This window comes from Thermothelomyces heterothallicus (assembly GCF_042370625.1).
Source record: "Thermothelomyces heterothallicus CBS 202.75 unplaced genomic scaffold P884_scaffold_3, whole genome shotgun sequence".
Classification (NCBI taxonomy): Eukaryota; Fungi; Ascomycota; class Sordariomycetes; order Sordariales; family Chaetomiaceae; genus Thermothelomyces; species Thermothelomyces heterothallicus.
Genome location: NW_027192564.1, coordinates 91,700 through 119,415, shown reverse-complemented (window position 1 = coordinate 119,415; position 27,716 = coordinate 91,700). Strand labels below are relative to the sequence as shown.

The 27,716-nt window shown below is 57.3% G+C and overlaps 10 protein-coding genes across 10 annotated transcripts; 5 read left to right on the top strand and 5 right to left on the bottom strand.

Annotated features, from left to right (window-relative positions):
* Positions 1 to 177: 177 nt before the first annotated feature.
* Positions 178 to 853, top strand: P884DRAFT_193224 (ubiquitin-conjugating enzyme/RWD-like protein; the record flags this gene model as incomplete). The annotated part of the gene is made up of 3 exons (XM_069437738.1): positions 178 to 284; positions 368 to 700; positions 751 to 853. 3 exons carry the CDS (start codon positions 178 to 180, stop codon positions 851 to 853), a joined length of 543 nt encoding a protein of 180 aa, XP_069300355.1.
* A 218-nt stretch (positions 854 to 1,071) lies between these two features.
* P884DRAFT_74998 (60S ribosomal protein eL31) lies at positions 1,072 to 2,101 on the bottom strand. Its single transcript, XM_069446062.1, has 4 exons — positions 2,073 to 2,101; positions 1,790 to 1,880; positions 1,652 to 1,726; positions 1,072 to 1,527 (listed from the first exon to the last, which is right to left on the bottom strand). Exons 1-4 carry the CDS (start codon positions 2,087 to 2,089, stop codon positions 1,324 to 1,326), a joined length of 387 nt encoding a protein of 128 aa, XP_069300354.1. The 5' UTR covers positions 2,090 to 2,101; the 3' UTR covers positions 1,072 to 1,323.
* A 686-nt stretch (positions 2,102 to 2,787) lies between these two features.
* On the top strand, positions 2,788 to 3,993 carry P884DRAFT_193030 (RGS domain-containing protein; the record flags this gene model as incomplete). Its single annotated transcript, XM_069437725.1, has 3 exons — positions 2,788 to 2,957; positions 3,015 to 3,699; positions 3,757 to 3,993. 3 exons carry the CDS (start codon positions 2,788 to 2,790, stop codon positions 3,991 to 3,993), a joined length of 1,092 nt encoding a protein of 363 aa, XP_069300353.1.
* Positions 3,994 to 4,536: 543 nt separating this feature from the next.
* P884DRAFT_255152 (uncharacterized protein) lies at positions 4,537 to 6,276 on the bottom strand. Its single transcript, XM_069440963.1, has 3 exons — positions 6,033 to 6,276; positions 5,223 to 5,880; positions 4,537 to 4,924 (listed from the first exon to the last, which is right to left on the bottom strand). Exons 1-3 carry the CDS (start codon positions 6,063 to 6,065, stop codon positions 4,845 to 4,847), a joined length of 771 nt encoding a protein of 256 aa, XP_069300352.1. The 5' UTR covers positions 6,066 to 6,276; the 3' UTR covers positions 4,537 to 4,844.
* Positions 6,277 to 7,844: 1,568 nt separating this feature from the next.
* Positions 7,845 to 11,372, top strand: P884DRAFT_192324 (E1-E2 ATPase-domain-containing protein; the record flags this gene model as incomplete). Its single annotated transcript, XM_069437667.1, has 2 exons — positions 7,845 to 7,906; positions 7,967 to 11,372. 2 exons carry the CDS (start codon positions 7,845 to 7,847, stop codon positions 11,370 to 11,372), a joined length of 3,468 nt encoding a protein of 1,155 aa, XP_069300351.1.
* An 865-nt stretch (positions 11,373 to 12,237) lies between these two features.
* Positions 12,238 to 12,765, bottom strand: P884DRAFT_296869 (uncharacterized protein; the record flags this gene model as incomplete). Its single annotated transcript, XM_069444452.1, has 2 exons — positions 12,238 to 12,342; positions 12,496 to 12,765. The coding sequence occupies 2 exons, from the start codon at positions 12,763 to 12,765 to the stop codon at positions 12,238 to 12,240; spliced, it is 375 nt and encodes a 124-aa protein (XP_069300350.1).
* A 613-nt stretch (positions 12,766 to 13,378) lies between these two features.
* Positions 13,379 to 14,938, top strand: P884DRAFT_282607 (DAHP synthetase; the record flags this gene model as incomplete). The annotated part of the gene is made up of 2 exons (XM_069443608.1): positions 13,379 to 13,932; positions 14,020 to 14,938. The coding sequence occupies exons 1-2, from the start codon at positions 13,439 to 13,441 to the stop codon at positions 14,936 to 14,938; spliced, it is 1,413 nt and encodes a 470-aa protein (XP_069300349.1). The 5' UTR covers positions 13,379 to 13,438.
* Positions 14,939 to 15,160: 222 nt separating this feature from the next.
* P884DRAFT_217084 (galactose mutarotase-like domain-containing protein) lies at positions 15,161 to 16,809 on the bottom strand. Its single transcript, XM_069439333.1, has 3 exons — positions 16,511 to 16,809; positions 16,043 to 16,375; positions 15,161 to 15,827 (listed from the first exon to the last, which is right to left on the bottom strand). The coding sequence occupies exons 1-3, from the start codon at positions 16,766 to 16,768 to the stop codon at positions 15,447 to 15,449; spliced, it is 972 nt and encodes a 323-aa protein (XP_069300348.1). The 5' UTR covers positions 16,769 to 16,809; the 3' UTR covers positions 15,161 to 15,446.
* Positions 16,810 to 17,769: 960 nt separating this feature from the next.
* On the bottom strand, positions 17,770 to 23,519 carry P884DRAFT_236670 (Rap1-interacting factor 1 N terminal-domain-containing protein). Its single transcript, XM_069440002.1, has 2 exons — positions 20,335 to 23,519; positions 17,770 to 20,283 (listed from the first exon to the last, which is right to left on the bottom strand). The coding sequence occupies exons 1-2, from the start codon at positions 23,290 to 23,292 to the stop codon at positions 17,980 to 17,982; spliced, it is 5,262 nt and encodes a 1,753-aa protein (XP_069300347.1). The 5' UTR covers positions 23,293 to 23,519; the 3' UTR covers positions 17,770 to 17,979.
* An 848-nt stretch (positions 23,520 to 24,367) lies between these two features.
* Positions 24,368 to 26,108, top strand: P884DRAFT_266958 (guanine nucleotide exchange factor synembryn-like protein; the record flags this gene model as incomplete). Its single annotated transcript, XM_069442066.1, has 5 exons — positions 24,368 to 24,389; positions 24,454 to 24,528; positions 24,591 to 24,667; positions 24,730 to 25,922; positions 26,000 to 26,108. The coding sequence occupies 5 exons, from the start codon at positions 24,368 to 24,370 to the stop codon at positions 26,106 to 26,108; spliced, it is 1,476 nt and encodes a 491-aa protein (XP_069300346.1).
* Positions 26,109 to 27,716: the final 1,608 nt, after the last annotated feature.

Genomic DNA, 27,716 nt, shown 5'->3' with positions numbered 1-27,716 from the left:
ACCTTTCCCCCTAGAATCCGTCTTCATCCACGCCTCACGAACCTAGGGACTGACCTATTTCTTTCTCAACAGCATCTGTCAAGAGGCATCTTGCTTTGAATCCCTCGACTACGCACACTTGTTGATTTGATTTGCCTGACTTGCCCGCTCTGCCGGCCGACAACTTTTCAGACCACCATGTCCTTTGCAGAAGACGGCCACAACGCCGTCCCTGGCAGCGCCCAAGCCAACAAGCTTGGCGGCGCAAGGAAAGGTGCCGAACCGGGTCAGAATGCCGCGAAGAGGTGAGTGCTGAGTGCGAGCTGGAGAGGGTTTCGAGACGGCTGTCGCAGTGGTGAGGGCGCATGGCTAACGCGCAGCCCCGCAGGTTACAAACAGAGCTTATGCAGCTCATGACATCGCCCGCGCCAGGGGTGTCGGCCTTTCCTTCTGCCGACGGCAATCTGCTCTCCTGGAGGGCTACCATTGAGGGTCCCGACGACACGCCCTACTCCGGGCTCACGTTCAAGCTCAGCTTTGAGTTTCCCTCCAACTACCCGTATGCGCCGCCCACTGTGCTCTTCCGGACGCCCATCTACCACCCCAATGTCGACTTCTCGGGACGCATCTGCCTCGACATTTTGAAGGACAAGTGGACCGCCGCATACAACATCCAGACCGTGTTGCTGAGTCTGCAGTCTCTGCTGGGAGAGCCAAACAAGTACGAAGCCCACTACCGCTGTACGGGAGAGGCTGACTAACCCTTCGCAGTGCTTCTCCGCTGAACGGCGAGGCTGCTGAGCTGTGGGACAAGGACCCAGCCCTGTTCAAGACAAAGGTTATGGACCGCCACAAGGATGTCGAGGACGATTGAAAATAGGTTAATTGGGTCATGGGGCTTGGCTTTTTTTTTCATGGGTTGTCATGGGAGAATGGAGTTTGCTTTTCAGGGCATTGCACCCCACGGAGTATTGGTCCCTGGGTTAGGAGGGTTTGCGTTGCCAGGGCGGATTTGGTTCATGGATATCCCTTCGTTGTCTGCTACTGGCGCAGGCTGAAGTACATCAAGCATTGGCTTTGAAATGGACATTTGGTTGTCCATGAGCGAGATAATCCCAGCGCATCCACTCTGGTAGTTTTCCGACCGAACCCCCCTCTGTCCAGCCCCGCTGCGCCTTGACCGTTCTTTGACGTGGTTGTGATATCGAAGGTGCCGTACTTTACGAACCCGTGTATTCGTAAAAGGAAGCTAGATGCCATGCGAAAACTCCGGAAAAGCCCAATGCCGCCATGAAACCGAACCACGGCCCAATCTCGATCCCCCCCGGGTTTTGTCGTCATCCATTACTCCTCGATAACAACCGTGTGCAGACCCTTGGGGTTCTTGACGTTGACGGCCTGCACGTAGCTGTAGAGCTTCTCCTTGGCGCCCTCCTCGTCGTTACGCCTCCGGGAGATGCGGACGCGGAGCCTGTAACCAACACCCTTGATGCCTTGCTCCCAGACCTTCTTGTTCAGCTGGGGGTCCAGACGGACGTCCGAGGTGCCCTAATGCCATCACTGTCAGCCTCATGCCCACCCTTCTGCCACTCCACCGACCGGATCGAAACTTGGATAGCTTCATCTCGAGGTTCGAATTCATCGGGTTGTTGTCGTAATCGAACGAACGTACCATAGCCTTGGCAGCAAACGCCTTGATCTCCTTGATCGCACGCGGGGCCCTCTTCTTGAAGGTGACACCGTGAAGCTGCACATCCGGTCAGCAGTCCGGCACAACATGAATTCCACGTCTATTATTCGCTTCACATACGCGCTTGTGCATGTGGATGGTGTACTCGCGGGTGACCACGTCGGCGATGGCCGAGCGGGTGGCCTTGCCTGAGGGCTTCTGGGACGACATTCTGGCAGCCAACCGTTAGCAGGCGTTTGCAAGGACGAGATGCCGCGGGCGAGAGGCATAGTGCTCCGTGCCGAATCGAGAGAGGATGGAGGACGCAATTACGTACTCTGGCGACGTCGGGAACTCGTGCACTCGGAGTCGGGTTGAGTGGTGTCGAGGAATCGTCGGTTTGGCTGGGTTTCGATAAACCTACCTCTGGCAATTTTGCATTGGTTTTTTCCGCGAATTCTGCGAAAGTGCGGGCCTGGGCTCAGAGTCCTCGCGTAACTGCCCTAATGTGGAAAGGCGACGTCGGCTTAGGTGCCAGCCCCATTTCATTTTGTGGCTCGGCGAATGTGGCTAGTTAGTGGTTGACACTGACCGTCAGCTGCCAAGTTCGTATCCATCTCGGGCGGTCGAACGAACCGAGCACTCCCTGGCTCAGACGAACGGTCGCGACTCCACCCATTTTTAGCTCGCATGGTATGTTATGTTAATTACGGAGTATGACCCGCTCGGTTGCTCATTTGACGTTCTCGCATCGCAGGGGGCAACCGCGCCTCTCGAGTGTTCGTTCGAGCTCCTCCGAGACGCAAGCCAATTCTACCATCATCGCCTTTCGCAACCCGACTTCAATCCGTACGCTGTGCGTACAACACGTTCCTTTCAGCAGAAACAGCCCGAAACTTGTAAACTTTCCTGCCTCTGGGTCACATAGCTCCGTTTGACAACATACCTTTGCGGCACCATCGCAATTTCTTGGGCGACCGCATGCACCCGATCGCTGTCACAACCCCGTCTCATGAGGCTATAAAGGCGGAGCTCGACGCGTTTGGATTCATCGATCGTTTAAGTTTCTCTTTCTTACCCTTACCGACCCATCTTCACACCCATCACCCAGCCGAACTCCCTCTTCAGCTCCAGGAAAGATGGCCGACAATGCGCCAGCGAATCCGCCTCCCCAATCCGACTTCCCCCGAAATCGATTACCAACACTCTTCGAAGTTCTCAGTCGTCGGACCCTGCCTCCTGTTGATTTGTTTTCTTTCTACATCTACATGAGAGACCAGCAGCGCTCCGTCGACTACCTCGATTTTTGGTTAGTTCAACTGGCCTCGTATTTCCAACTCCCTTTGAGATTCTAACCTCATTCCAGGTTGGATGTCGCACAGCACATGTCGCTCTGCCGTCACTATGTGCGCGAACTTCGTCGATCCGTTCTCGTGGGCACGCCCGACCTGGACAGAGCCTCCAAGCGGTCATCGGGCATTCTGGAGGGCCTCGGAGACCTCAGCTACTCGGCTCCAGGGCCGTCAATGTACGCAACCGAGAAGGAGAAGGATCAAGACGCTCGAATGTCTGCGTTCTTACGCGAGGATCGCGAACTTCAAGATTCCCCGGCTAGCAGCGACGCGAGACAGAACCGGCCGAGCACGAATCTCAGCACACCTCGGGAGCTCAACACGGATTCAAACTCTCCTCCGCACACGGTAGCGCGACAAGACATCAGAGCCTCTGCCGAGAAGATCCTTTACACCTTCCTTCTCCCGGGCGCCGAACGCGAAATCACCCTGCCGGGCTCAATTACTCAGGACGTCACAACAGCTATCGAGGAATTTGGAAGGGACGACCCCGAGGTGTTTGACGTGGCTAAGGACTATGTCTTTCAGGCGATGGAGCGCGACGCTTTTCCGGGGTTCCTCAGGATGAAGGCGCTTGGCAACCTGATCCCCCCGACAATGGTCATGCGACTCATCATAGGGCTTGTGTCTATGTTTGGTGGTTTCTGGGCTGCGTTCATCCTCATCTTCCTCGACAAGTCTCGGATGGAGAGACTTTGGGTAAGCCCATGGCATCTTAGCTCCCCTTTTCACTGTTCTCGGCTAACTCTCCCGAAGCTTATCCTTCCCTTCACCATTGGCGTCTACTGCCTCGCCTCTTACCAATATTGCCTCGACCCAATTCTCGCCCTCATCGGACTTAGCGAGTACACCCCCTTCAACTTTTCCCGAATGCGGGAGCCCTACGTCCGGAAGCTTCTCGCTCGCCGGTCGGTCATGGTTCTGGCCGTGACGGCCCTCGTAGACGCAGCGCTTTGCGTCCTCTTCATCCTGGTTCCTGGCAAGCGGCTGTGAGGACGTGCAGGTCTGGGCTCACGGGAGTTTGTGAGCTGGCCTTCGCTCCCGATTTGATCAGCCCATACCGGCTATCCCAGGCTAGCGAATATTCTAGAGGAGAGGCGGGTTGACAGGAGCCAGGGGAAGGAGTCTTCGATCACGACCGTCACGTTGTTTTCAAAGCCTTTACCGCCACCAGAGGGAGTCAAGGGGGAGTGGCGATCTCTCCATTTGATTTCAGTAGGCGCAGGGTAGGGGGAGTGAGGCCTCGGTGGGTGTTCAGGATACGGCGGTCTTCTTCTCAGCATACATTCTTTCTCATCATTTTTCCTTTCGAAGCTTTTGGGGTTGCGTTATTTCGCGAAAACCAGGACCCCTGGCCTTTTCTTTGCTCGGCCGTCTCTCTCGTCTTTCAAGCTCTTGTTATTTGCATATTGCGCCGCCGCCAATGTACGATATACTACTAATACCCAGCATCGTGGGCGTTTCAAAGCACTGGAGGGGCCGTCCGCCAGACACAGATAGTTGCAGTTGCGCTGAATCACAAAACTTGAAACCCACCCTGTTCTTCCCTGCCTCGAGACTCATTATCGTGATATTCTGTGCTTGAAGTGCTATACGTATCGTGCCTGGGTTATTCGTCATTTCATTACTGACATGTTCATGCTCGGCCCGGTGACCCCCGATTCCCCCCTGTGTGTGTGGTGCGTATGGACAATGGAGGCGCGCTTCTACGCCTCCATCTTCCGTCTACTCGCCCGTTTCTGTCCTTTGTCGTCTACGTCCATGCTGTTCCCCCCCGTCTATGCCGACATCGGTATCCGCATCGCTACCGCTCATGTGAGCGCTATCGCGTTTCACCGCCGATCTCACTTCGTGCCCCGTCGCGCTGCCGCTACCGGCGAGGGTTGTGATTGCTGCGCCTGTTGCCCCTGGGGCGAGGTAACTGCTGCCGCCGCCAATCGTCAGCACGCTGTCCTTATCCGTGTTCGTTAAGGTGGTAGTAGCAGTGGTGGTGGTGGTGGTGGTGGTTGTGAATGTAATGGAGGAAGAGGCATTGCTGCTGATGTTGCTGTTGTCGTTGCCGCCGCCGTCGCCAGGGTTCAGGGTCAATCCGGTGTGGTGGGAGGATGGGGGCTTGATATTGCGGGCATTCTTGCGAGGGGCAGCGGAATGTGCAGCAGTAGTAGAAGAAGAAGCAGGGGGTAGAAATGATGTGCTATCAGGGGCATAAGGGGCGTGCCCACCCGTTTTCTCCTTTTCCACCAGCGCATCCACTTCGCGGGCGCGAGCTGCTGCGCGTGCCGCGCGGCGATCGGCTTCGGCCCGGAGCTGGGCCATCTGGCAAGAGAGGGACTCGAGAGTTGCATCGCACCGCCCGGCCCAGGCTTTCAAGCTTGAGAGCAGGCTGCTGATGGCTGTGGGGGCGACGTCACGGAGCGGGGAGACGCTGTCGATCTGCACGCGGGAGGCCTTGGGGTTAAGCTGGGCCTTGATGAGGCCGGCGTAGATGGCACTGATCACGAGCTCCTCGAGGGCCTGGCGGCTGGGGAGGTCGAGTGCCTTTTGGAGGGAAGCGTAGTCGAGTGCTGGAGAAGCACCATTGCTGCAGGAACCGTCCTTCTTGGCAAGGGTCAAGAGGGAGAGTTGGCGAAGCTTAAGGCGCTGGGCGTCGTTGAGCTCAGGAAGGCCGGGAGTGGAAATGTATGAGGAGTAGGTGCCATGGCAAAATATTCGGAGAAGGGTGAGATAGGGCGAGAACTCGTCCGACAAGGCGAGGGCTTGGATCTGAGGGGTCTGGAGCAGCTCGGTGAAGATGTAGGTGTTGGGCGCCGACGTCGCGCGGACGACCAGGTCGGCCGCGGCCCGGGGAGAAGTGGCGGACTTGCTGAGAGCTAAGAAGGGCTGGGATGGGGATCAGATACAGGCTGCCTGGCTCGAGGAGAGGAGTCATCACTTGGATAATGCCTGGCGAGTTCGTTCGAAGAGCCCGGCGAGGGGGGAGAAGGCGAGGGGGAAAAAAGGCGGGGAAGCGAGGAATGAAAAAGAGGACTCACCTCGAGCGCATTCAGAGCTTTGGCTTGCTCCATCTCGTGCGATTGGGACCTTGTGCCCTTAAATGTTCGAATTACTGACCGTGGTACGTTGAATATTGCGAAATCCGTGGGTTCCAAAAAGCCGATCAGTGCCTTGCTGGCGGGGCACGAAGCTAGTGTAATCCGTACATCCGTACGCTAGATAAGGTAGTTCGAGCCCTCCGAGGTGCGCTGAGCGTATGTTTGTGTAGCGTACGGATTACACTACGGAGTAGCTTACTCCGTAATTAACAGCGTAATCTGTAAGGCTGAGCCTGAACCAGAGCACTGCAAGCTCAACCAACAATGCGATCCGCACATTAAGTTACTCTTACAGAGCAGGTACCGAACCACACGTGCCGATCCGGGAAGTCCCCGATCGGCAGCGCCAAGCTCAAGTCACAGTACGAAAAGCAAAGAGCTAGTCCTGAGAAGCCCCTCCAACCATGAAGATGTTGTCCGCGCTGTAATTCGTACTAGGGCAGTATATGTGTATACTTTCCTCTTGCAAATGTTTTAAGATTTGCAACAGTGTTGCTTCAGATCTGTTTGACATCAACTCGGGCCCTCCTGGCCGCCAAGAGCCCACGACTGTGTATGGATTACCCGCATGGAATCCGTACAAGACCCGGCCATCTTTCTGTGTCCCATCCTTCGGGACTTGACCATCCGCTTTTGCCTCTGCAATTTTAATGTGGTGCGCACTTGGAAGGGCCCGTCCCCCCACGCCTGCTGAAGTTCCCGCAAGGACACACTGTGCAATCATCCTGTCGGGAATCAATTTATGGGCTGTTCAACTACCGTCGCTCATTTGACAGCCCAGAAAGGTGTAGTGACCACCAGCAACAGAAAGGTATATTGTCGTGGGGATGCCACCTTCGGCAGTGATAGACCACTAGGCAAGCACGGCGTCTGACGCAATCAAGGCACTTTTCCTCTCCTGTCTCGTGGAGTCATGAGCTCAGTTCCCTCTCGGCAGAAAAAACAAAACAAAACCGAAAAACGTTGCTCCGTGCTGATTTCGACTCTGTTGTACAGAGTATGCCTTTGCCCATTTCGCTGCTGCTGAGTGAGATGGTCACGAAGCCTCACGCCTAAAACTGCGCCATGCTCTCTCCCGTCACCAAATCGTAGTTATAGTTATGAAGAAGAGCGAGGGCAAGCGCGCACTGTTACGCTCCACATACCCGTGTGTTTGAGACAAAATGCTCCAGTGTTGAGGCATGAGTTAAATGTATATGACTATGTACTAGTATCTCATCCCAAATTTAATCCCCAAGGGTGGAAAGGCCATCCAATTGAGGGTGGCGAAACGAGTTTCAAATCTCAGGTTTAAGCGGTTCCAAGTTCACAGTGCGCAAGACTGTACTTCCTGCCCCACTGGGCTTCTTTCGTCGGTTCCGCCGCTCCCGCAGCGGAGCTGCTCATTCATTCATACCTGGCTTCTCGCTATCCGATTTTCCCGTCTCTCGTCTAATAATGCAGAACAAGGCGCCATCGCTGGAAGTTGGCTCGTCCTCCTCTCGCATTTTAGCAAAGAAAAGAAAAAAAAAACCATTTTTTCTCCACAATTACGTCCGTCCAAATGATATAGCGACAGTCGCCCCCGTGGATCGAGCGATCTCGAACATCTAAGTGGCACCGGTGTATCCACGCACTTTGCGCCGCCGCCGCCGCCGCCGCCGGTTCGCCGGGGTGTCGAGTAGAGAAACGGAATACAATAGGTTCGAGCGACTCGGGCGCAATCAGCACAAGAAAAACAAAACAAAAAAAATGGCGCCCGCAAATATCAAGATGTCGCTCGCGGCGCCACCGAGGCACATGGCGACCACGACACTCAAGATTGAGGGGATGACGTGAGTTGCCCGCCGCATACAGCCGGATCGGCCGGCTCTCAGCTAACGTTTGGCATACAGTTGCGGCGCATGTACCTCGGCCGTTGAAGCAGGCTTCAAAGGTGTCGATGGTGTCGGCAGCGTTTCAGTCAGCCTGGTGATGGAGCGCGCGGTGGTCATGCACGATCCCCAGCGGATATCCGCCGACAGGATACGAGAGATCATAGAGGACCGCGGATTCGATGCCGAAGTCTTGTCGACAGACCTGCCCTCGCCAGTTACCCCGCGCGCCTCGTTCGGCGGCCACCCCAGCGACAGCGGGCCGGCTACGATGGTTACGACGGTGGGAATCAAGGGCATGACCTGCGGCGCGTGCACGTCGGCGGTCGAGGGCGGATTCAAGGACGTTGCGGGCGTCAAACATTTCAGCATATCGTTGCTCGCGGAACGGGCTGTGATCGAACACGATCCCTCGCTCTTGACTGCCGAGGCTATCTGTGAGATCATCGAGGACCGGGGGTTCGATGCCGAGGTCCTCGAAAGCAACGAAAAGGGTCCAGAGGCAAAGGCGGGTTCCGAAGGTGCAAAGACGACTCCGTCAACAGCAACCACGACTGTTGCGATTGAAGGAATGACTTGTGGTGCGTGCACCTCGGCCGTAGAGGAAGGGTTCAGGAATGTCGACGGACTCCTGCGTTTCAACATCAGCCTGCTCGCGGAGAGGGCTGTCATCACCCACGACCCAACCAGGCTGCCGTCAGACAAGATCGTCGAGATCATCGAGGACCGGGGTTTCGATGCCAAGATTCTCTCGACTATTTTCGATTCGCTGGATCAGGGGAGCGGCGCATCGACCGCGCAGTTCAGAATCTACGGGACCCTGGACGCTGACGCGGCGAAATCCCTCGAGGAGAAGTTGAGCGCACTCCCCGGCATCAAAAGCGCGAGGCTTGCGCTGAGCACCTCCCGCCTGACCGTGACCCACCTGCCCAACGTCACGGGGCTGCGGGCTATTGTCGAGACCGTCGAGAGCGCCGGTTACAACGCCCTGGTCGCAGACCATGACGACAACAGCGCCCAGATCGAGTCTCTGGCCAAGACCCGCGAAATCAACGAGTGGAGGCGGGCATTCCAGATCTCGGCCTCGTTCGCCGTCCCGGTCTTCCTCATCAGCATGGTGCTCCCCATGTGCATCCCGGCTCTGGATTTTGGTTCCATCAGACTCATTCCGGGGCTGTACCTCGGCGATGTCATATGCATGGCACTCACGATCCCTGTCCAGTTTGGTATCGGGAAGCGCTTCTACGTCTCCGCTTGGAAGTCTCTCAAGCACGGCTCCCCAACGATGGATGTATTGGTTGTGCTGGGCACCTCGTGCGCCTTCTTCTTCAGCGTCATGGCCATGATCGTTTCCATCCTGTTTCCGCCCCATACGAGGCCCAGCACCATTTTCGACACCAGCACCATGCTCATCAGTTTCATCACCCTGGGACGCTTCCTGGAGAACCGCGCCAAGGGTCAGACCTCCAAGGCGCTCTCGCGACTGATGTCCCTGGCCCCATCGATGGCTACTATCTATGTTGACCCCATCGCCGCCGAAAAGGCTGCCGAAGGGTGGACGAGTGATCCCAATGGGGAGGATCCGAAGCAGCCGCTCGATGGTGGCGCGGCCGAGGAGAAAGTGATCCCCACAGAGCTCCTCCAAGTGGGAGACATTGTCATTCTCCGGCCAGGAGACAAGATCCCGGCGGACGGCGTTCTGGTGCGTGGAGAGACTTACGTGGACGAGAGCATGGTCACTGGCGAGGCGATGCCGGTTCAGAAGACAAAAGGAAGCTTCCTGATCGGCGGCACCGTCAACGGTCACGGAAGGGTCGACTTTCGTGTCACCCGAGCCGGCCGCGACACGCAGCTCAGCCAGATCGTCAAGCTTGTGCAGGACGCGCAGACCAACCGCGCGCCTATCCAGCGCCTGGCTGACGTGCTTGCCGGGTATTTCGTCCCGACGATCCTATTCCTCGGCCTCATGACGTTCCTCGTCTGGATGGTCTTGAGCCACGTGTTGCCGAACCCGCCCAAGATCTTCCTGGAAGACGCGAGCGGTGGCAAGATCATGGTTTGCGTGAAGCTCTGCATCTCGGTCATTGTCTTTGCGTGCCCGTGCGCTCTCGGTCTCGCCACGCCCACCGCCGTCATGGTGGGCACCGGAGTGGGCGCAGAGAACGGTATCCTCGTCAAGGGCGGCGCCGCCTTGGAGACGACGACCAAGATCACCCAGGTCGTCCTTGACAAGACGGGCACTCTGACGTACGGCAAGATGACCGTGGCCAAGGCCGACATCGCCTCTCCTTGGAGCGACACCGACTGGCGGAAGCGGCTGTGGTGGACGATCGTCGGGCTAGCCGAGATGGGCAGTGAGCACCCGATCGGCAAAGCGGTTCTGGGCGCCGCCAGGGCGGAGCTCGGCCTCGGTCCGGACGGTACGATCGAGGGCAGCGTCGGCGACTTCGCGGCGGCGGTTGGTAAGGGCATCACCGCGTACGTCGAACCGGCTACCGCGGCCGACCGGACCCGCTACAAGGTCCTGATCGGCAACGCCCTCTTCCTCCGGCAAAACGACGTTGATGTCCCCCGCACCGCGATCGAAGCCTCGGAACAAACCAGCGAGTCTCGCTCCGCCAAGTCCAACAACACGGGCACAACCAACATCTTCATCGCCATCCAGGGCGCCTACGCCGGCCATCTCTGCCTCTCCGACACCATCAAGGACGGCGCCGCCGCCGCAATCGCGGTGCTGCACCGCATGGGCGTGCGCACCGCCATGGTCACGGGCGACCAGCGCCGCGCCGCGCTGGTCGTCGCCTCGGCCGTCGGCATCCATGCCGACGACGTCTACGCGGGCGCGTCGCCGGACCAGAAGCAGGCCATCATCCGGCAGCTGCAGGAGGCGGGCTCGGTGGTGGCCATGGTGGGCGACGGCATCAACGACTCGCCCGCGCTGGCGACGGCCGACGTGGGCATCGCCATGAGCTCCGGCACCGACGTGGCCATGGAGGCCGCGGACGTGGTGCTGATGAAGCCCAACGACCTGATGGACATACCCGCGGCGCTCAGCCTGGCCCGCACCATCTTCCGGCGCATCAAGCTGAACCTGCTGTGGGCGTGCCTGTACAACGTGGTCGGCCTGCCGTTCGCCATGGGCGTCTTCCTGCCGTTCGGCCTCCACATGCACCCCATGATGGCGGGCGCGGCCATGGCGGCCAGCAGCGTCAGCGTGGTGACCAGCAGCCTGTTTCTGAAGCTGTGGAAGCGGCCCGGGTGGATGGACGAGATGGAGGCCGAGATGAGGGACGGGGGTGTCGTCCACCCGAGGCGGAAGCGATGGTGGGGGGTGCTGGCCGGGGCCCGCGAGCTGGTCGGTGGACTGTTTGGGGAGAGGAGGGAGAAGGCCGAGGGCTATGTCCCGCTTGCGACGCTCGATCGCTAGTCGCCGGTGTGAGTTTTTTTTTCCTTTTCCTCTCTCTTGTTTCTGTCTTCAAACCCTTTTCTCTTCCTTTTTTTTTTTTTTTTTTTTTGCTACATACATGACGTTGTTCCGCATGGTTTCGGGCGTAAGGAAGAGAGCCATACAGCATGGGAGGCCTTTGGTGGATTGTTTAACGCATATTTTCCTGGTGTTGTTGCTAGGCTCGTTATATACCACTCTCGCAATCATCAATCATTCTTGTCTGTCATCTGCGACCAACTGTGCATCTGTACGGATTACATGAAGGCTCGTGCTCGCTATGGCACACCGAATGCAAAATTTGATGGTCCCTTATCTCCGCGGGAACTTGGTCCCAGGCAGCAATCCGTCATAGATGATGACAGCATTGCAGGCGTTGTCATATGTGGGCTCTTATCTCGGAGCTTGCCATCCTCGTTCGAGCCTTGCTGGGGGCTATGCTACTTCATGTCCTATATCCTAAGGTGCGAAGCAAAAACCATGGGAGATATCCTCTCCTCCGAGCCTCAATCAGGAGGAGCGCCCGCAAACTTGGGGCGACCCATCATGTTCGTGAGCATGGGACCCGGCATCGACACGGCCCCTGGGCAGGCTTGTGTGCGGAACACATAACAAAAATACACCGCCGAGAGTAAAGGCGCCAGAACGAGGGAAGCTGACATGAAGTTGCGCCGAGGGATCGCATCCATTGCTCCGGGTCCCATTGATTAGGCACATGTGCGGTTGTGGTGGTGGTGCGCGAGAGGCGCAGCTCCTCCCAAATGGAAGAGCCCCCGCGCGGATTCGGTATCTGGCAGCTCCCAGTCCCGAAGCCGGCATTCCGTCGCAATCGTCCCATTTTTCTTTTTTAGAAGGCGGGCTGGAGATATGCCTTCATGGCCTTAACGGCGTCGCCGTCGTGGGCCTTGAGGAGTTCGGTCGCCTTGGCCTTGGGGAGCTCGAGCTCGTCAACCTGGTCAAGAGAGAAAATGGCTGTCAGAGAGACGGACGTCATATACATCGTGCAACATTTTTTCCGAATAGGAAACGGGAGGGAACAAAAGAGAGAAAAAAGAAAAGAAAGAAAAAAGAAAACACAAGAAATAGAGAAATATGAAAGACGGACCAGTAGCTTCACATCCGCGGCGTCCACCTTGACCGCCTTGGTTTCCTTCTTGGTGCCGGCGCCGCCTCCCAGGGCGCTCACGGCGTTCTTGACGGCTTCCTGGTCGACCTCGCGGGCGGCGCCCTCGTCATCGGCGCGGGTGTCGTCGAGCTTGGAGAGAGCGGCGGCGGCCTTGCGGTCCTCGGCCGACTTGGCGGTCGGCTGGACCTCGTCCTCGACGTCGGCCGTAGCGCCCTCGACAATGTCGGCGGGCTGTCTGTCTTCGGCCATTGGTGGATGAGAAAAAGCTTCTCTGTCTTGCTTTGTTTGCGAGCTGAGACCGCCTTGTCCAGTCCTGTCCTGAGCTGAGCTGAGCTGAGCTGCGCTAAGCTGAGCCGTGTGCTGCGCCGCCAAACGTGTCAACTAACCACCTGATGACCTATTTACTCCGAACTTTGGTAGCCTGAATGGAGGATTGAGCTCGAAAATAGGGCCATTTTAGGCCGAAGTGGGGGAGGGGTGGAAGCGGGCCCCTGCACTGGCCCTTTTCGGCGCGCCTGCCCCGGCGGGTTGGCGGGACCCCTGCAGCTTAACTAAGCGGGAAGCACCTAGTTTTTCCATTGGCCAATTCATCGATGGGTTTTGCCTGGCAACGAATAATAATAACGTTAAGTGTTTGACTCACAGTCGCAATGATGGTCTCGGACTTTAACTGCCACCCTCTCAAGCTTCATAATAAGCCCGGTTGAACTTCCCCTACCGAAGGTCTCAGAGCTGTATGCCGGCCGCGTGAATTGCTGAAGGTTTTCCATATTTATTATATAGGGCTTGAGCTCGCGAGCATCCCAACAGTCGAGGGAACCTGAAGTTTGTGCGAGCCGCAAGTTCCTTGTTCTCTTCAAACCCCCCCCCCCCCCCACCTTTCCCACTTGAGAGGAGGTCGCCTCGGAGCCAGCGAGACACAATGACAACGCAGACGACGGCGACCAGCAACGGGCAAGTCCCGGACTGGACGCCAGACTCGTGGAGGTCAAAACCGATCAAGCAGTGCCCCGAGTACCCAGACAAGGCCGCTCTCGCCAAGGCGGTCTCGGAGCTCAAGCGGTTGCCCCCCATCGTTCATCCGCGCGAGATCATCGAGCTTAAGCAGCACCTTCGCGATGTCGCGCAGGGCAAGGCCTTCTTGCTCCAAGGTGGAGACTGCGCCGAGCTGTTCGACTACTGCGAGCAGAACGCCATCGAGTCCAAGATCAAGCTGCTCCTGCAGATGAGCCTGGTGCTGCTCTGGGGCGCCAACAAGCGCGTCGTGCGCATCGGTCGCATGGCCGGCCAATATGCGAAGCCTCGGTCCAGTCCCATGGAGACCATCAACGGCCGCCAGGTCCCATCGTTCAGGGGCGACATCCTGAACGGCTACCACCCCGATGAACGGGAGCTCGACCCGGACAGGCTTGTCAAGTATGTCTCTCGTTCCCCCCTTCTCCCCGCCGCATTCTCCTGCCAAGGCTCGGTCGGTCGATCCTAACCCGGACCCTCCCGCGCCAGGGCGTATTACCACTCCTCGGCCACTCTCAACTACGCCAGGGCGGCCATCTCGTCCGGGATCGCCGATCTGAGCAGGCCCCTTGACTGGAGCCTCGGCCACGTCCGCGACCCGGTCTTGAAGGCCAAGTACGAGAAGGCAGTCGACTTCCTCAAGGACATGCGGGACTTTCTGCACACCATCGGGGCCGAAAACGAGAAGTTCCACACGGTCGACCTGTTCACCAGCCACGAGGGCCTCCTCCTCGAGTACGAGCAACCGCTGACCCGGCTGCTCGACGACCCGACCGCGCCCCCTTCGGCGCCCCGCAAGGAGTACTACAACACGTCGGCCCACTTCCTCTGGATCGGCGACCGCACGCGCCAGCTCGACCATGCGCATGTCGAGTACTTCCGCGGCATCGCCAACCCGCTGGGCGTCAAGGTGGGGCCGTCGACGCCGGCCTCGGACCTGCTGGCGCTGTTGCGCACGCTCAACCCGGCGCGGGAGCCCGGCAAGATCACGCTCATCACGCGCTACGGCGCCGACAAGGTGGCGTCGCTGCTGCCGGCCCACATCCGCACCGTCGAGGACAGCGAGTACGCCGGCACGGTGGTGTGGCAGTGCGACCCCATGCACGGCAACACCCAGTCGGTCGGCGGCGGCATCAAGACCCGCCGCTTCTCCGACATCTTCAGCGAGCTGCAGCAGACGCTGCGCATCCACAAGGAACAGGGCAGCTACCTCGGCGGCGTCCACCTCGAGCTGACGGGCGACCCCGTGACCGAGTGCCTCGGCGGGAGCGAGGGCCTGGCCGAGGACGACCTGTCGACCAATTACACCAGCTTCTGCGACCCGCGCCTCAATGAAAAGCAGGCCCTGGAGCTGGCCTTCCTGATTGCTGACCACTATCGGACCGAACGGAACGGGAACGGAAACTAGGCCCGAGCCGCAGCTCAAAAATGGGGAAGAGGGTGATTCGTTGACTGGGACTGTTTTGGCGTTGCGGGGGAAGAAAAAGGGGGAAAAGGAGGGGAAAAGGGGGAAAAGAGTGAAGTTGGGTTGGTCAGCATCTGGTCGGTACGCATGCATCAAGGGAACCCCTCCGTATATTCACCAACAACGGGCGTGACAACACATCCGCCTGCGTCATATATTTATATAGCGCGGAATACCACGTATCTCATTGTCCGGTCATAAAACACCCCGTCTTTCCAACCTCCCACTCAGCGTTCGTGTGCGCGGCGGCCAACCTCGAAGATAGAAAGACCAAAAAAAAAAAGTCAGGCATGCCGTGACACCCATCACCTTGCCACCCTGAGCTTAACCGAAGAGCTGCAGCGGACCCCGCTTTCGCAACTCACAAAACGCTCTTGTTCCTCTCCTCTTTCACCCGCACAGCACCCGCGCGCTCCCGCTCCCGCTCCCGGTCCCGAGAACGGGGCAACCGTCAATCCAAGAGGGTGATGGTCTGCGCGCCCTCAAAGGCATCGCCGGACTCGACGGACAGCCAGCCGCCGACGGCGCCGGGCTCGACGCACAGCATGTTCCGGAAGCCGTCCTTGGGCTCGAAGTCCGGGATCGCGCGGGCCTTGTCCGCCCAGGGGTTCCACACGACCACGTTGCCGAGGTTCTCGCGCGTGACGCGGTACCGCGGCACGCCGCCCTCGGCGACCGTCACGTCCCCGGCGGGCGTGTACACGCGGTCCGTCTCGCCCGTGAGGGTCACGGCGGCCGGCTCGGCCGGCTGCGTCTTGTGCGGGTTCGCCGAGTCGACCTTGTCGAAGTAGGGCGCCGACGCGAGGCCGGTGATCTCTACGTTTGTGATGTCCTGTTTTATTATTAGTATTATTATTAGGAGAAGAAGATAGGGAAGAAAAAAAAAGAAAAGGGGGGGGGGGGGGTTTTGGAGGGGGAAAATCGTATGAGGTTAGCCACTAAGATCGAGACTCTCTCCTTTGTCTCTTCTCATTTTTCCTCTTCTATTTTTTTTTTTTTTTTTCGTAAGGTTAGGGAGAGGGGGAAAATGAAAGGTCAGATGCGTACCTTGACGCGCAGGTACGTGTGCATCAAGACCTGGCAGTCAAATGGGGCGGTGTCGTCATTGGCGGCCACGATGCTCGTCGTCAGGCTGCGCTGGTTGAGAGTCACGCTGTAGATCAGGTTGAACTTGAAGGGCCAGTGGGCGGACGCCTTGGGGTCGATCCCCGGCGCGGCCGAGCTCAGGCCAAAGTCGAGCTTCACCGTCGGCTCGTTGGCGGCCTTGCCCACCAACGACTCGGACGTCGACTTGCCCAGGAACTCCCAGCGCGAGGTGCGCGCGAACCCGTGCTGCGGGAGGTCCTTGGTCTGCGGGTGGTCGGGGGCTGTGCCGAAGACCTGTTATGTCCGCCTTGTCAATCCCCGCGTCTGTGGGTGAGAACAAACAACGGCTGACTTTAACCTGACAGGGAGGGGAAGGGGAAGGGAAAGAGGAGGTATGTAGGAGAGAGGGACTTGGGTAGATGTACGCACAGGGAAGACAACAGGGATGCCGCCTCTCACGGCCCGGCTGCCGTCCAGCTTGGCCGCGTCGCTCAACCAGAGCTTCTCGTCACCCGAGGCATCCTTCCAGCTGATCACCGTGGCGCCGTAGAGGAGCACTTCGACGCTCTCACCCGTGGGCAGCTCAGCCTTGACGCGCGAGTTGTCCTCGGAGAAGGTCACTGTCGCCTGGGGTGGAAGCCCAGGGGTTGAAACCAACTCCTTCGGCTTGTTGGCGCGTCCGACCATCTTTGGTCTTCGGTTCGTTTGCTGCTTTCCTTGGTTGCGTTCTGCTAGCAGATATGTTTGTTGTCTTGCTGGGGGAACGCAAGCGACTTCGAATGAACTAAAACTCCGAGTTAGTGACTAAGATTGTGCGAAATGAAAAGAAGCGGGGTCCGATCAGAAGGGATCAAAGCTTTCTTTTTCTTCCGGAGACAAAAGCTCGAGTACTCACTCAAGCACCTTTTCCTTTCTTCGTTCTTTCAATCGTTGGTTGTTGATTTGAGAGTGACAAGTGGGATGAATTGCGGGGTATGGCGGGGAGTTTACCTTACGTTTCCCGGTTGATTGAATCACAATGGCTTAAAGCAAAGAAAATATTGCGTACCCCCTTTGCTTTTTTCCTTTTTTTTTTTTTTTTTTTTTGGAGCGCAATTCGGCCTTGTATTTATCTCAATTGCAACCTACTGCGGATCGAACGGCAGCAGTTACTAGCGTGAAGTCTAGACTGTGTGGCAAAACAACTGATCGTCAAGGTCGCAGCAGCACCTTGGTTTGATCCGACCTGGCCTTTTATGCAGAGTGCAAAACCCCCCGGCCTAGGTGCCCAGGTGCCCAGGTAGGTGCCAAAAGGTGAGAGCTTCTTCCATCGAGGTGCGGGGCAATGCTCTTCTCAAATGGAACCGAGCGAACAGCGGGGCTGCCCGAAATGGACGTCAGGATGCAGCTTCCATTTCTATCTTTGTTAAGGCCACTGCCAGTTTGGGCCGCTGCACACTGCTCAGTGACTGCCCATGTCTCTCCTGCGTCACCTGAAACGCCGCACTCGTCAGGCGGCGCGCCAACGCTGACTTCAGGCCGCCTACTTACATAGCACTCGGCGCTCCTTTGGTGGGCGACGCCATCCGGTCGCGGGGTGCTCTGTATGCCCTCGGTCGGAAGAACACGAGGCTGGGTAAATAAGCCCCATTCACCGGCCGTTGCACTTCACGGCAGTAGAGGTCAGTTGCCCTTTGAGGCAATTCTTGCGGTCTGTCAGACTCATAATGCTCGCTGGCCGGTCTTGTTGGACCGCTGCCCGAGGTATTTTATCTCCTCCCTTTGAATTTCTAATAACAACCCCGTGGCTTCCTTCTTCGCAGGCAAATACAAATGCTGATGAGACCCAACACCAAAACAACCAAGCCCAATTACATCAGACCATTCATAAACGCCATCAACCATGCAAGTGTGATTGCTTATCCTCTCCCGCGCCTCTCCGCTTCGTACAGCTCCCTCCTCATATCCATAAACATATCCTCGATCTGGTAGACCTGCTCCCTTGACAGCCGCGCAGACCGCAGCTCATCAAGCCCACTCCGGAAGAGGTCCATGATCTTTTGCGCTTGGGTCGGCTCTGGCGCTGCGCCCCTTTCCACATTCGACACACGCTCTTCCTCCTCGCTGACCACCTTGGCGTCTTCCTCTTGATTTGTGTTGATGGGTTGTTGAACATCAACTTGCATCTGCTCCCCGGCTGAGACCGGTATGGCGAATGCCTCTCCCGATCTCGCACTCGCCCCTTCCTCTTGATGCTGGCTCGACTCGTGTGCAATCTGAGACTGCACCTCCTGATCGTCTTCTTCTTCAAACTGCATGCCGTTGCCGGTTCGAGGAACGGTAGGCTTCTGAGGACCGCTCTCCTGGCTCGGATATTCAGAGCTGGAAGGCTCGGCGGAAGAGCTAGGGATCCGCTCCTCGGGGATGTCCTCCTTCTCAATGTTCCCCAAGAGTCCTGTCGACACTTCGGGCGCTTCAGCCGACCCTTGAACCTCCACGGCCATGTCCAAAACGGTTGTCTCCTGGATATGCGGAACCTCTCTGCTCTCCTCAGCCGGATCGTGACGCTGCCTCTTGGCGCCCGTCTCCTGGGCCTTTGAGGTTGCTCTCTTCCGCTTTGAGCGCCCAACACGCGCCCTTGGCTGCGAACTCGTCATGTTTTGGGCCTCGGCGTGAGACGATATTGCGGACGCCGCCGAGCTTGCTCTGGTTTTCCTTAAAGGCGGACTCGCTTCTGACTTCTGCGGGCTCTCCCCGACAACGATGCAGTCAACGACAGGCGGACTCTGCGCCTTGCCGTCGGGAGACACAGAAGGCGATGGTCGGTGGTACTCTGAGCGGTCAGCCTTACCAGAGTCCAGCTCGACTACCAGCCTGAATAGACTGCTTTCGTCGACATCGCTAATATCGAACGAGGTGTTATCCGCTGGTATAACGAGCGCTTGCTTACCGTCAGACTCTTGATTTGCCTCCCCGGTTCTCACTGACGGCTTAGGTGTCGGCGGTAGTGGACTGTTCGGCGCGTCTACGAACTCCTCACCGTCAGATTTCGGAGTAGGTGTTTCTCGAGCTCTGGCCTGGGAGAGGCGAGTTGATCGTCGTGGCGTTGAGGGATTCGCTCCCGCCAGAGTCCCCCATGGTGTTGGGGCCGCAGCCGCATTGGCAGGCTCGAAAATCATGCTATCCTCGACCACCTCGTCCCCAGTGGACTGCGATGCCGCCTTGTCCTCTTCCTCCTTTGCGGGGCTGCTGGGCACCTCGGGCAAAGACACCACACTGACGTAGCCTCGCTGGCTGGATGGATCAGGAACGACACCGTGACGGCCCGGATTTGGCGACCCCGAGACTGGAGAGGAAGAGAACTGCCATTCTTCGAGCAGACTGTGACTGGCCGACCTCGATCTTATCTCCGCTGCCAGCGGATTTCCCCTCAACTCTGGAGGCGACGAGGGCGGGTCGGTCATGTCATGTTCCGGCATGACCACCAATTGGCCGCGCCGAGGAGTCGGTGTTGAGGAGACATAGTCGTCAAACCGAGCCTCGGCCTCAGGGGTGGCATGCCGCATCTGAGGACCCACTGGGAGCATCTGACGGTCGGGATCCTTTGCTGCCTTCGGGCCCGGGCTTGACCGGATGTGGGGAAAGAGAGCTGCGGTTTCCCTCTGCCGTTCGCGGACTTCCTTTTGCCGCTCCGTTAAGATTTGGGAGGCAGCAGGGCTGTCCAGCTCAGAAGGCTCAATCGTCGCGAAATGAACCTGAGAGTCATCATGCTTGGTGCGGGGGGTCGTGGTCCGACGATCGCTTGCAGCAGGCTCTGTTTGGGGAGGCATTTCTGGCGATTTGGAATGTGACGAGGTCGGCCGCGAAGTCCCCCTCCGGTTGCTGGATCGTGTGGAAGGCAATTCAGAGAAACTGAAATCCTCAAACGAGTCAATGAAGGACAGCCGCTGGCCAGCATACTCGGAGCTGGATGTCTCCATTCCCGGGAGAACAATGTCGGCATGAGGCTGGATTTTGGCAAGGGCGGCTTTCAGTTCCTCAGGGTAGTCTAGCTGTCCGACATTCTCGAACAGCCCATTCCACAACGAGATGGCAGAATTCACAATGACTCGGTGGCAAGAGGCGAACGAGGCCCGGAAGAACCAGTCAAGGCATTGTAGCTGCTGCTCGGGATGGTCTATATCGCCAATCAGGCGGGCAAGCTTATCCCACAGCGATTTCACCTATCTTTGTTAGTGATGGCTTCCGAATTTTAAGGTACAAAACGGACTTACAGAGGCAAAGACGGAGTTGGCCTGGCTGCCAAGTAGCCGTCTGCCGTCCTGGATCCAAGGAAGGAGGCCGTCTTGTAGAGCCAACATCGTCCTCAGGAATAGTTGGCGGTTGCATCTGTCGAAGAACCTTCCGATCTCCTTGAAAAGCTGAACGGTAGAGTCGACATTGACAGCGCCGAAGTCGTCGTACGACGATTCCAGGATGTCGCTGACAGCTTTGTAGAGGTTGTCGAAGGGGTCAAAGGAAGAGGAGCGAGACCCAGCGAAAACCGTACCCCAGAGCCGTTTCCTGGCGGCATCGACAGCTTGCCTATCGCGCGGCTGCGTCGCGACAGAGACCAGCTCAGTCACGATTGCGACGCGGCTGAGCGGTGCGCTTGAACCCTCGTGAGCCGCGGACTGTTCAGCCAAAACTTTGGCCAATGGCTCGATGACCAGAATGGCCGCGCCCGCGTCTCCAGTCTCCTCACGCACTCGCCCATGAACTGTATGAAAAAATGACTCCCAATGCTTTGGTGGGAGGTTGGGCGTGGACCTGATGCCGCGCTCGAGGACCTTGACGACATCGCGGTAGTCATGCCCTACTGGTGTCTCTCCCGCAGAACCGGTAGAATGATGGCTGTTGTGGACAGGCTCAAGCCAGCTCGAGATGTTCTCAGCCACCAACAGCCAGGGTCCATAAGGCCGAGGTGCGTCCATAGGTATGACCGACATCAAGTCCTGGGCGAGCTCCATCTTTGCCCTGTCTCCTTTGGAGGCAAAGAACGGAGCAAACACGGAACCGAAAAAGTCCGCATAATCCCTCTCGTCGGGAACCCCTGGGGGTAGTGTTGACAGCATCGAAAAGAGCGTGTAGAGCGGCGCCTTGGTAGACGCTTGATGCTTTCCGGCCTTCTCCGTGAAGGGGAGACGACCCAGCAAGCTAATCATGGCGTCCAAGTAGGCTCGGGCAGAGATGAGGAATCTCGTCACGTTGCCTTCCGTCCCTTCTTGCTCCGACACGCCCCGCTTCCAGACTTTTTGTAATGTGTTGAGCGCCACTCCGACGAAGGAAGCTGTGTCCTTCGAAACTTTGATCTCCTTAGCGGCTGCCGAGGCGACGGTCGAGACCAAGCTCCGCCAAAGCTTGTATGTCGCGCTGTCCGCCTCGGATAGTGCAAAAAAGTCTTGTTCCAGAATGGGTTCAATAACGCCGAACACCCGATTGGTATTCTGCCTAATCCATTTTGACTCTATAGGTGGAAGTTCGTCTGGTTTCACAAGCGGAGACTCCACGATGTGGTCCACTCTCCATCTTCGGGGTGTCGTGCAGTCGAACAAGCCCCCAAGAATGAGGCTGGCTTGGCGGAGGTTATCGTGGGCAGCTTCAGCGGCGGGATCGAGCAGCTTCGTTAGCACGGGCCGGACGCTTGTATCCCAGTACGTGTCCAGGAGCGTTGAGCTCGTGTTTGGCTTGAAGGCGTAGTAGAACAGGTTGCAAATGCCTCCCAAGACTGCCTGCCTCAACTCCTCTGATGTCTTCCCAGAGCCTCTCCTCCTCAGCTGGCTGATGAGGGGGGTGGTCAGGGTCGAAAGATTTTTCGGCAATGCTCGCTCTTCAAGGTGCATAAGGTAGACGAGGCGGGCCCATGCATGGTTGGCTGCGATCTTGGTTGGAAAGTCGGTGCTGTTGAAACAGTTCTGGATGATATGGAGCCACGGACCGGCGAATTCCCACTTGTCGAGCCGTATGCGGAGGAGAAGAATGACAACGCTCCATATGTGAGGGACAACGGCAGATTCGTGCTTGTCCTTGGTCATTGTCTTGAGCTTCTCCTCGTAGTACTGGATATATCGCTTATCCTCGTAGGAGAGATTGAAGACCTCCATGACCTTCCGCGAAAGCTGCTTTTCGTGGCCGATACTGAAGGCTGCTTCTAAGCCCAATGCGATGGCGGCTGACCGGATGTCCCTGAGGTTGCTGAGCATATCCGTAAACATGTCGAGCAGCCAGTCTGCATGGATGATCATGAGCTGTCGAGATTGCTGGACCAGTTTACGGTAGATCAGCACTCGTGACAAGATGATGCTTTTCCCCTTCAGGTGCTCCTCGATATTGTGCAGCGACGAGACAAGCCTTCCCACCCTGTCCGCAGTCATGACTTTCGGAGAGAAGTTCTGCAGAGAAATGACTTGCATGAGGCGACGGGCAGTGTCTTTTGGGGTAGATGCATCCTCAAACGAATGGATGCAGTGGTCGATGATGAAGACGCCAAAGTCATTGGAGATAGTCGAGGAAATAGCGGGGAAGTGGAGGAACGTGTTGAGCAGATTCAACGCGTGGTTGACAAGGGATGAGTCGAGGCTGCCTTCGGGAGTCTTTGCCACGATGTCCCGCTGCATAAACTGGGTGAAGAGGGTCATCTTTTCTTGAAGCGCCACCCTGTCGGGAAGGTTGTTGGAAGCTTTCCATGCTCGCGTCAGCATAAGGTAAGCGTCCAGCTTCGAGTCGCGATCGCCCCCAGCCAGCTGCTGAAGCGTGGATTCTAACATGGCGGATACGCTGATCTGGGGGTTTGAGAGATTGCAGTCGTTCCCGGCCGTCGAGTCGAGAAGGTTGTGTGGGTTAGCAGTGACTTTGAGGATTGACTTGACGGGCTTTGAAGCACTTCGAGGCAGGGACACGGGGGTCGGATGCTGTATCACTCCCTCGCCATCAGGATACACGGGCGGGTCTTTGTATTCCGCCTGGGCCGAGAACCCAACCTTTTTCCGAGCCCGCCGTGAGGTCGAAGTTGTTGCGTCGGAGGATGCAGGTGATTGGAGTCCAGGCGGAGTGTGCACGCTCGATCGGGAATCAACGAAGGGCAGCGACTGTCGGTTGGGTGCAGCAGCCTCATGGTGTGCCTCGCGCGGCGGTGTTGGCGGTCTCGGCGGAAGAGCGCTCAAATAGCTGGACAACACAGCTGGAGATGACATCCTGCCCCGCGAGCCGGCCCGGGATGTGGAATGCAGAGGGGACTGCTTCCTCGGCCAGCGCAGCGTCACCCAAAGCGGAGCGGCGGAGCTTGCATTGAAACCAGAACCGCAAAACGACTGCTTTAACCTTAAACCAAAACGAAGAACTAAGAAAAAAAAACCAAAAGCCAGAAAACCAACGGGGCCAACAGAGCCGAAAAGGCCTCGGCTGGTGCTCCGACTGTGTGTCTTGCCGCGATGAGGCCAGCGGCGGCAGATGGGGTTCAGGTTGGGATGGAGCTCCCCGAGGACAGAGGCTAGGCAATTAAGACTTTTGACACGGTCGCGCGCGGAGGCAGCAAAGGCGCGTCTGCGTCGCGCCCACCCTGTGTGGAGGGCGCCTGCAGTGGGCCCACCTCAGCCCCCCATTTTCAGCGTGACGTGCGTGACCAAACAGAGGGGTGGTCGACCTTTTCTGTCTGCTTCAGTCCAGCAAAGGATCGGATGAAGAATCGTTGTGTGAATACTCCGTGCTCAATAGAGCTTTGAAAACCTCGACTCTACTCGGTGGTTTCGATGCTCGGATTCAGGGGTGAGAGAACCTAAATAACTAATAGATTGAGAGGACGAGCTACGTTCCAATCTACATAGTCCGTAGTTACTCGAACCCTGCGTGCAGACCTTGCCACTCTCAAGAGCGACGGCAAGCGACGACAACAAAAGACGTAGTTGCTGCTACTACAAAACTCAATACTCGAACTTCTAAGCTCGAGACATTGCGATTGGGTGAATGAGATGTGTTTTCAGGGAGCCTTCGAGCCGCACTCTGCTTCGGCGATAAAGTTCTTAATAGTAGGGGGACTCCGTACAGTTCTGTATGCTTCTTTCCCAGTAGCTAAGAATGAGCATCTCGAAATACCTAAGGTGGGGCATTTGCTGGGTTGCTCTGAACATCTTCCCACCTACAAAGCAGCCGTTGATCCCCAGAGCCGCACAACACACAGATAAAATACTAGGACCGATCATCATTCAGCGACTCATACTTCGACGAGGAAGCCTTGTTTGCTCCGCTCGACGTGTTCGTTCGTCTACCGACATGGCACAACTTACCGGCCCTGGTGAGTATTTGATGTCGATGAGCCACGCATCATGGAACTTCCATGACTGCTGACATCTTCACAGCCAAGCTCGATGCGGTTCGGAAGCTCCTCGATGACCTGAATGAAGATCTCAAATCCAGCACTCTCCAACCCCAAGGTAGGTTGTTAGACCTCAGAGCATGTCGACCCTGACCGACGCGGCTGCTGACCCCAGCATAGAACGTGACGCTGCCCTCGAGCAGCTGAAGGTGTACGGCCGCGATCCAAGCTTTGCAGATCCTATCTTTACGAAGGAGGTGTGTCAACGCTGAGGCAAAATCTTTTGTTCTTTCTTCCCAATCTCCAACACGGTTCCTAGGGTATCGAGACTCTCACCAAGTTCGCCTTCGACAGCTCCTCAGATATCACATCCCGCAACGCTCTCAGGGTTCTATGCAATGCCTTGTTCCTAAAGCCCGAAACTCGTCAATTTTTTGTAGATCTGAGCTATGAGGACAAGGCATGCGCCAAACTCAAGAACGATAATCGGGACGATGAATTCTTGGTCTCCAGGCTGCTGCTTCTCACCACCTACGGGACGAGCATTGATCTCCCTAAACTAATAGAGCAGCATCAATTGGCCGACTCCATAATCCAAAACCTAGCAAGGCATGCCGACAGGTTTTCCAAGAAGAAATCCACGACGGCCGCAGCAGAGCCCATGACAGAGATGGCCCTTGCCGAGACCCTCAAACTCCTCTTCAACGTGACGAATTTCGCAAAGAAGCACGTCAACTCGTTTGACGGAGCCCTCGCGCCAGTCGCCTCCATCCTGTGCGCTCACCCGTTCCCGCAGACCAAGACCCCGCTTGACCCTCCTTTCAGCCTCCTCATCAACACCCTTATCAACCTCGACCTCACCACGCCGGCCGCCCAGGCCGCCCTCTACCCGCCGGCCGACCCCACCAAGGTGGCTAATCGGCTCCTCGAGCTCCTCGACTTGGCTATGAAGTCTTACGTCGACAGCCAGCTCGACCAGGACGTCTCGCCGCTCATCTGCGCGCTCTCCGAATACTACAAAAACGCCCCCAAGAAGGGAGACGCCAAGGCGACGGCGCCGACCGACCCGGTTCGCGTCCGCGTCCGCGCCGCCCTCCTCCCGACTGACGAGGACCGCAAGCTGGTGCTCGGCAAGGCCGACACGCTGCCCTCGCGGTTGCTGCGTAACTGGACCAACCCGCTGGCCCCGCAGTTCCGCAGCGCCGTCGCCCACCTGTACTTTGACCTGTCCGGCCGGGACCCCGTCCAGTTCGTCGAGAACGTCGGGTACGGCTACGCGTCCGGGTTCCTGTTCGAGAACAAGATCAACGTGCCCGAGGAGGCGATGCGGCGGCAGCAGCAGGAGCAGGAGCAGCAGGGTGGGAAGAGCGCTGCGGGTTCGACGGGGGTCCGGCGGGACGTGAATCCCATCACGGGGCAGTTCCTGGACGAGGAGAAGTTTCCTGACCTGCCCGAGATGACGAAGGAGGAGAAGGAAAGGGAGGCGGAGAGGCTCTTTGTGCTGTTTGAGAGGTAGGCCCGGTCCTTTTCAGTCTGAGCCCGCTGCTGGTTTTCGTTTGATTCTTGTTGCTGACGACGGCGGTGGACAGGCTGAAGCAGAACAAGGTTATGTCGGTGCAGAACCCAGTTGAAAAGGCGGTACAGGAGGGAAGGTTCCAAGAGCTGCCGGACGATTACTCAGAGGATGATTCGGACTAGTTCAGCCGCAACAATTGCCTGATATAGCGATGGTGCTGCGGCGCATTCGCACTTATCGAACCGTTGTGGTCATTGGGAAGAACTGGAATACGGACTAGTAAGTCCCAGCTTCACTCCGGACAACTGTTCAGGATGTCGGGGACAGTTGTGATCAACGTGCCATAGCCTCTGCGCGTCCGTTGGAGGCCTTTGAGAGAGGTGGTTATGGTAACGATGGTTAACGATTCTTTTTGAGTTGAATCTGAGTTCGACCTTGGAGAGGCGGCTATGGGCCGGCAACTCTGCTCTGGGTGCATGAGATGACATACACTTGTATCTAACCACTAAATTAGTCACTCCCTCTAATTTCCCTGCTCCAAGTGTGCTAAGTCGTGGCCTTGTAGTTATAACGTGGTCGTCCTATCGCTCAAACAAGCCCAAGTTCCCACTACCTCTAAGGGAGCCATATCCAACCCTAACCCTAAGATCGCGTTTCCCGATTCTTCTACCTCTGTTTTGATTTAGGACATTAGTTAATTACCCGAACCCTTCACTCCCATTCTCTCAGCCGAACCCACGCGTCGTGTTTACATCATCGCGTTCTCTTTCCGCTACACCCTACAAGAGCTCAGGCTTGAGACTCGGGCTTGAGACTCAGGCTTGAGAGAAGAACTATCGCTTCAGCGAATTGATAATTTACTTCTCCCTTTGATTACATTTTATTTTTTTCTTTCCATTCATTTCGAGTGCTGTGACGCAGCACCTCCGCGACGCGCTTCGCAGCAAACTCCACTCAGTTCAGGACTTGTTCTTTGTGCAGTTAACCCGGCGAAGAATCATCGAACAAGACAACCTTAACAAAGGAGTCGCAACGGATTAGCTGTCCCAAGATGCCTTTCGGCGAAGATCTCTTCCCCGATAGGGACTTGAGCCCTGCTCTGATTCAGAGCGACCTTCTCAAGTGAGTTTCATAGCTTTGCTTGGAGGCCCGCATTATGCATCATATTTAAGTGCGCTTGAGGATCCTTTCCTCTCCTTCCAGTTGCCGTCCATTTTGTCGTGGCAATACAACGCGATAAATCAAAGGCCTGGATGCGTTGCTGCGAAGCCGACCATCATCGCCACCCGCATCCCCCGGTTATCTCCAACAGCGCCTAACAGTGATATTGCAGATCTCTTGAGGCCGAGATGGATCGAGACTATGGGGAGGTTCAAAGCGCGGGCCCAACCATAGTTACGTTGGCCGACCGCGCTGTCGTGGACAGAGAACCGGCGGGTGTCCCGGAACCCGACCAGCAAGTTCAAGAAGAGAAGGTCAACGCCGCCTCAGACGAGCCCGCCGCCCCTTCTTCAACATTGAAGACGCGCGGCCGGCCATCGCTCGAGGCTTCGGCAACTCCCGTCGGGTCAGCCGCATCGGCCACGCCTAAAAGTGCTACCACACCCAAGAGTGCACGCGATAGCAGTGGCAAGCGCAAGGTGGCGCAAGGCGAGCCAGAGGAGACCGAGACCGCAGCCACACCAGTACCAAAACGCGGCCGCCCAGCCCGCTCTGCCGGTGTTTCCACCAGCGCGCGCCTCGCGGCAGCGGCCGCGAACAAGCCGGCTCGCGGTCGCCCCAGGTCCACC

Coding starts and splice junctions, on each gene's coding strand:
- P884DRAFT_74998 (XM_069446062.1), bottom strand. Junction 1,727..1,789: donor CCATCCACATGCACAAGCGC/GTATGTGAAGCG, acceptor CCGGATGTGCAG/CTTCACGGTGTCACCTTCAA. Junction 1,528..1,651: donor CGTTTGCTGCCAAGGCTATG/GTACGTTCGTTC, acceptor TGATGGCATTAG/GGCACCTCGGACGTCCGTCT.
- P884DRAFT_255152 (XM_069440963.1), bottom strand. CDS start 6,065: ATGGAGCAAGCCAAAGCTCTGAATGCGCTCGAG. Junction 5,881..6,032: donor AAGCTCTGAATGCGCTCGAG/GTGAGTCCTCTT, acceptor TCCCCATCCCAG/CCCTTCTTAGCTCTCAGCAA. Junction 4,925..5,222: donor GGTGGAAAAGGAGAAAACGG/GTGGGCACGCCC, acceptor TGGCGGCGGCAG/CAGTTACCTCGCCCCAGGGG.
- P884DRAFT_217084 (XM_069439333.1), bottom strand. CDS start 16,768: ATGGTCGGACGCGCCAACAAGCCGAAGGAGTTGGTTTCAACCCCTGGG. Junction 16,376..16,510: donor GCATCCCTGTTGTCTTCCCT/GTGCGTACATCT, acceptor CGGACATAACAG/GTCTTCGGCACAGCCCCCGA. Junction 15,828..16,042: donor ACACGTACCTGCGCGTCAAG/GTACGCATCTGA, acceptor ATAATAAAACAG/GACATCACAAACGTAGAGAT.
- P884DRAFT_236670 (XM_069440002.1), bottom strand. CDS start 23,292: ATGTCATCTCCAGCTGTGTTGTCCAGCTATTTGAGCGCTCTTCCGCCG. Junction 20,284..20,334: donor CCAACTCCGTCTTTGCCTCT/GTAAGTCCGTTT, acceptor TAACAAAGATAG/GTGAAATCGCTGTGGGATAA.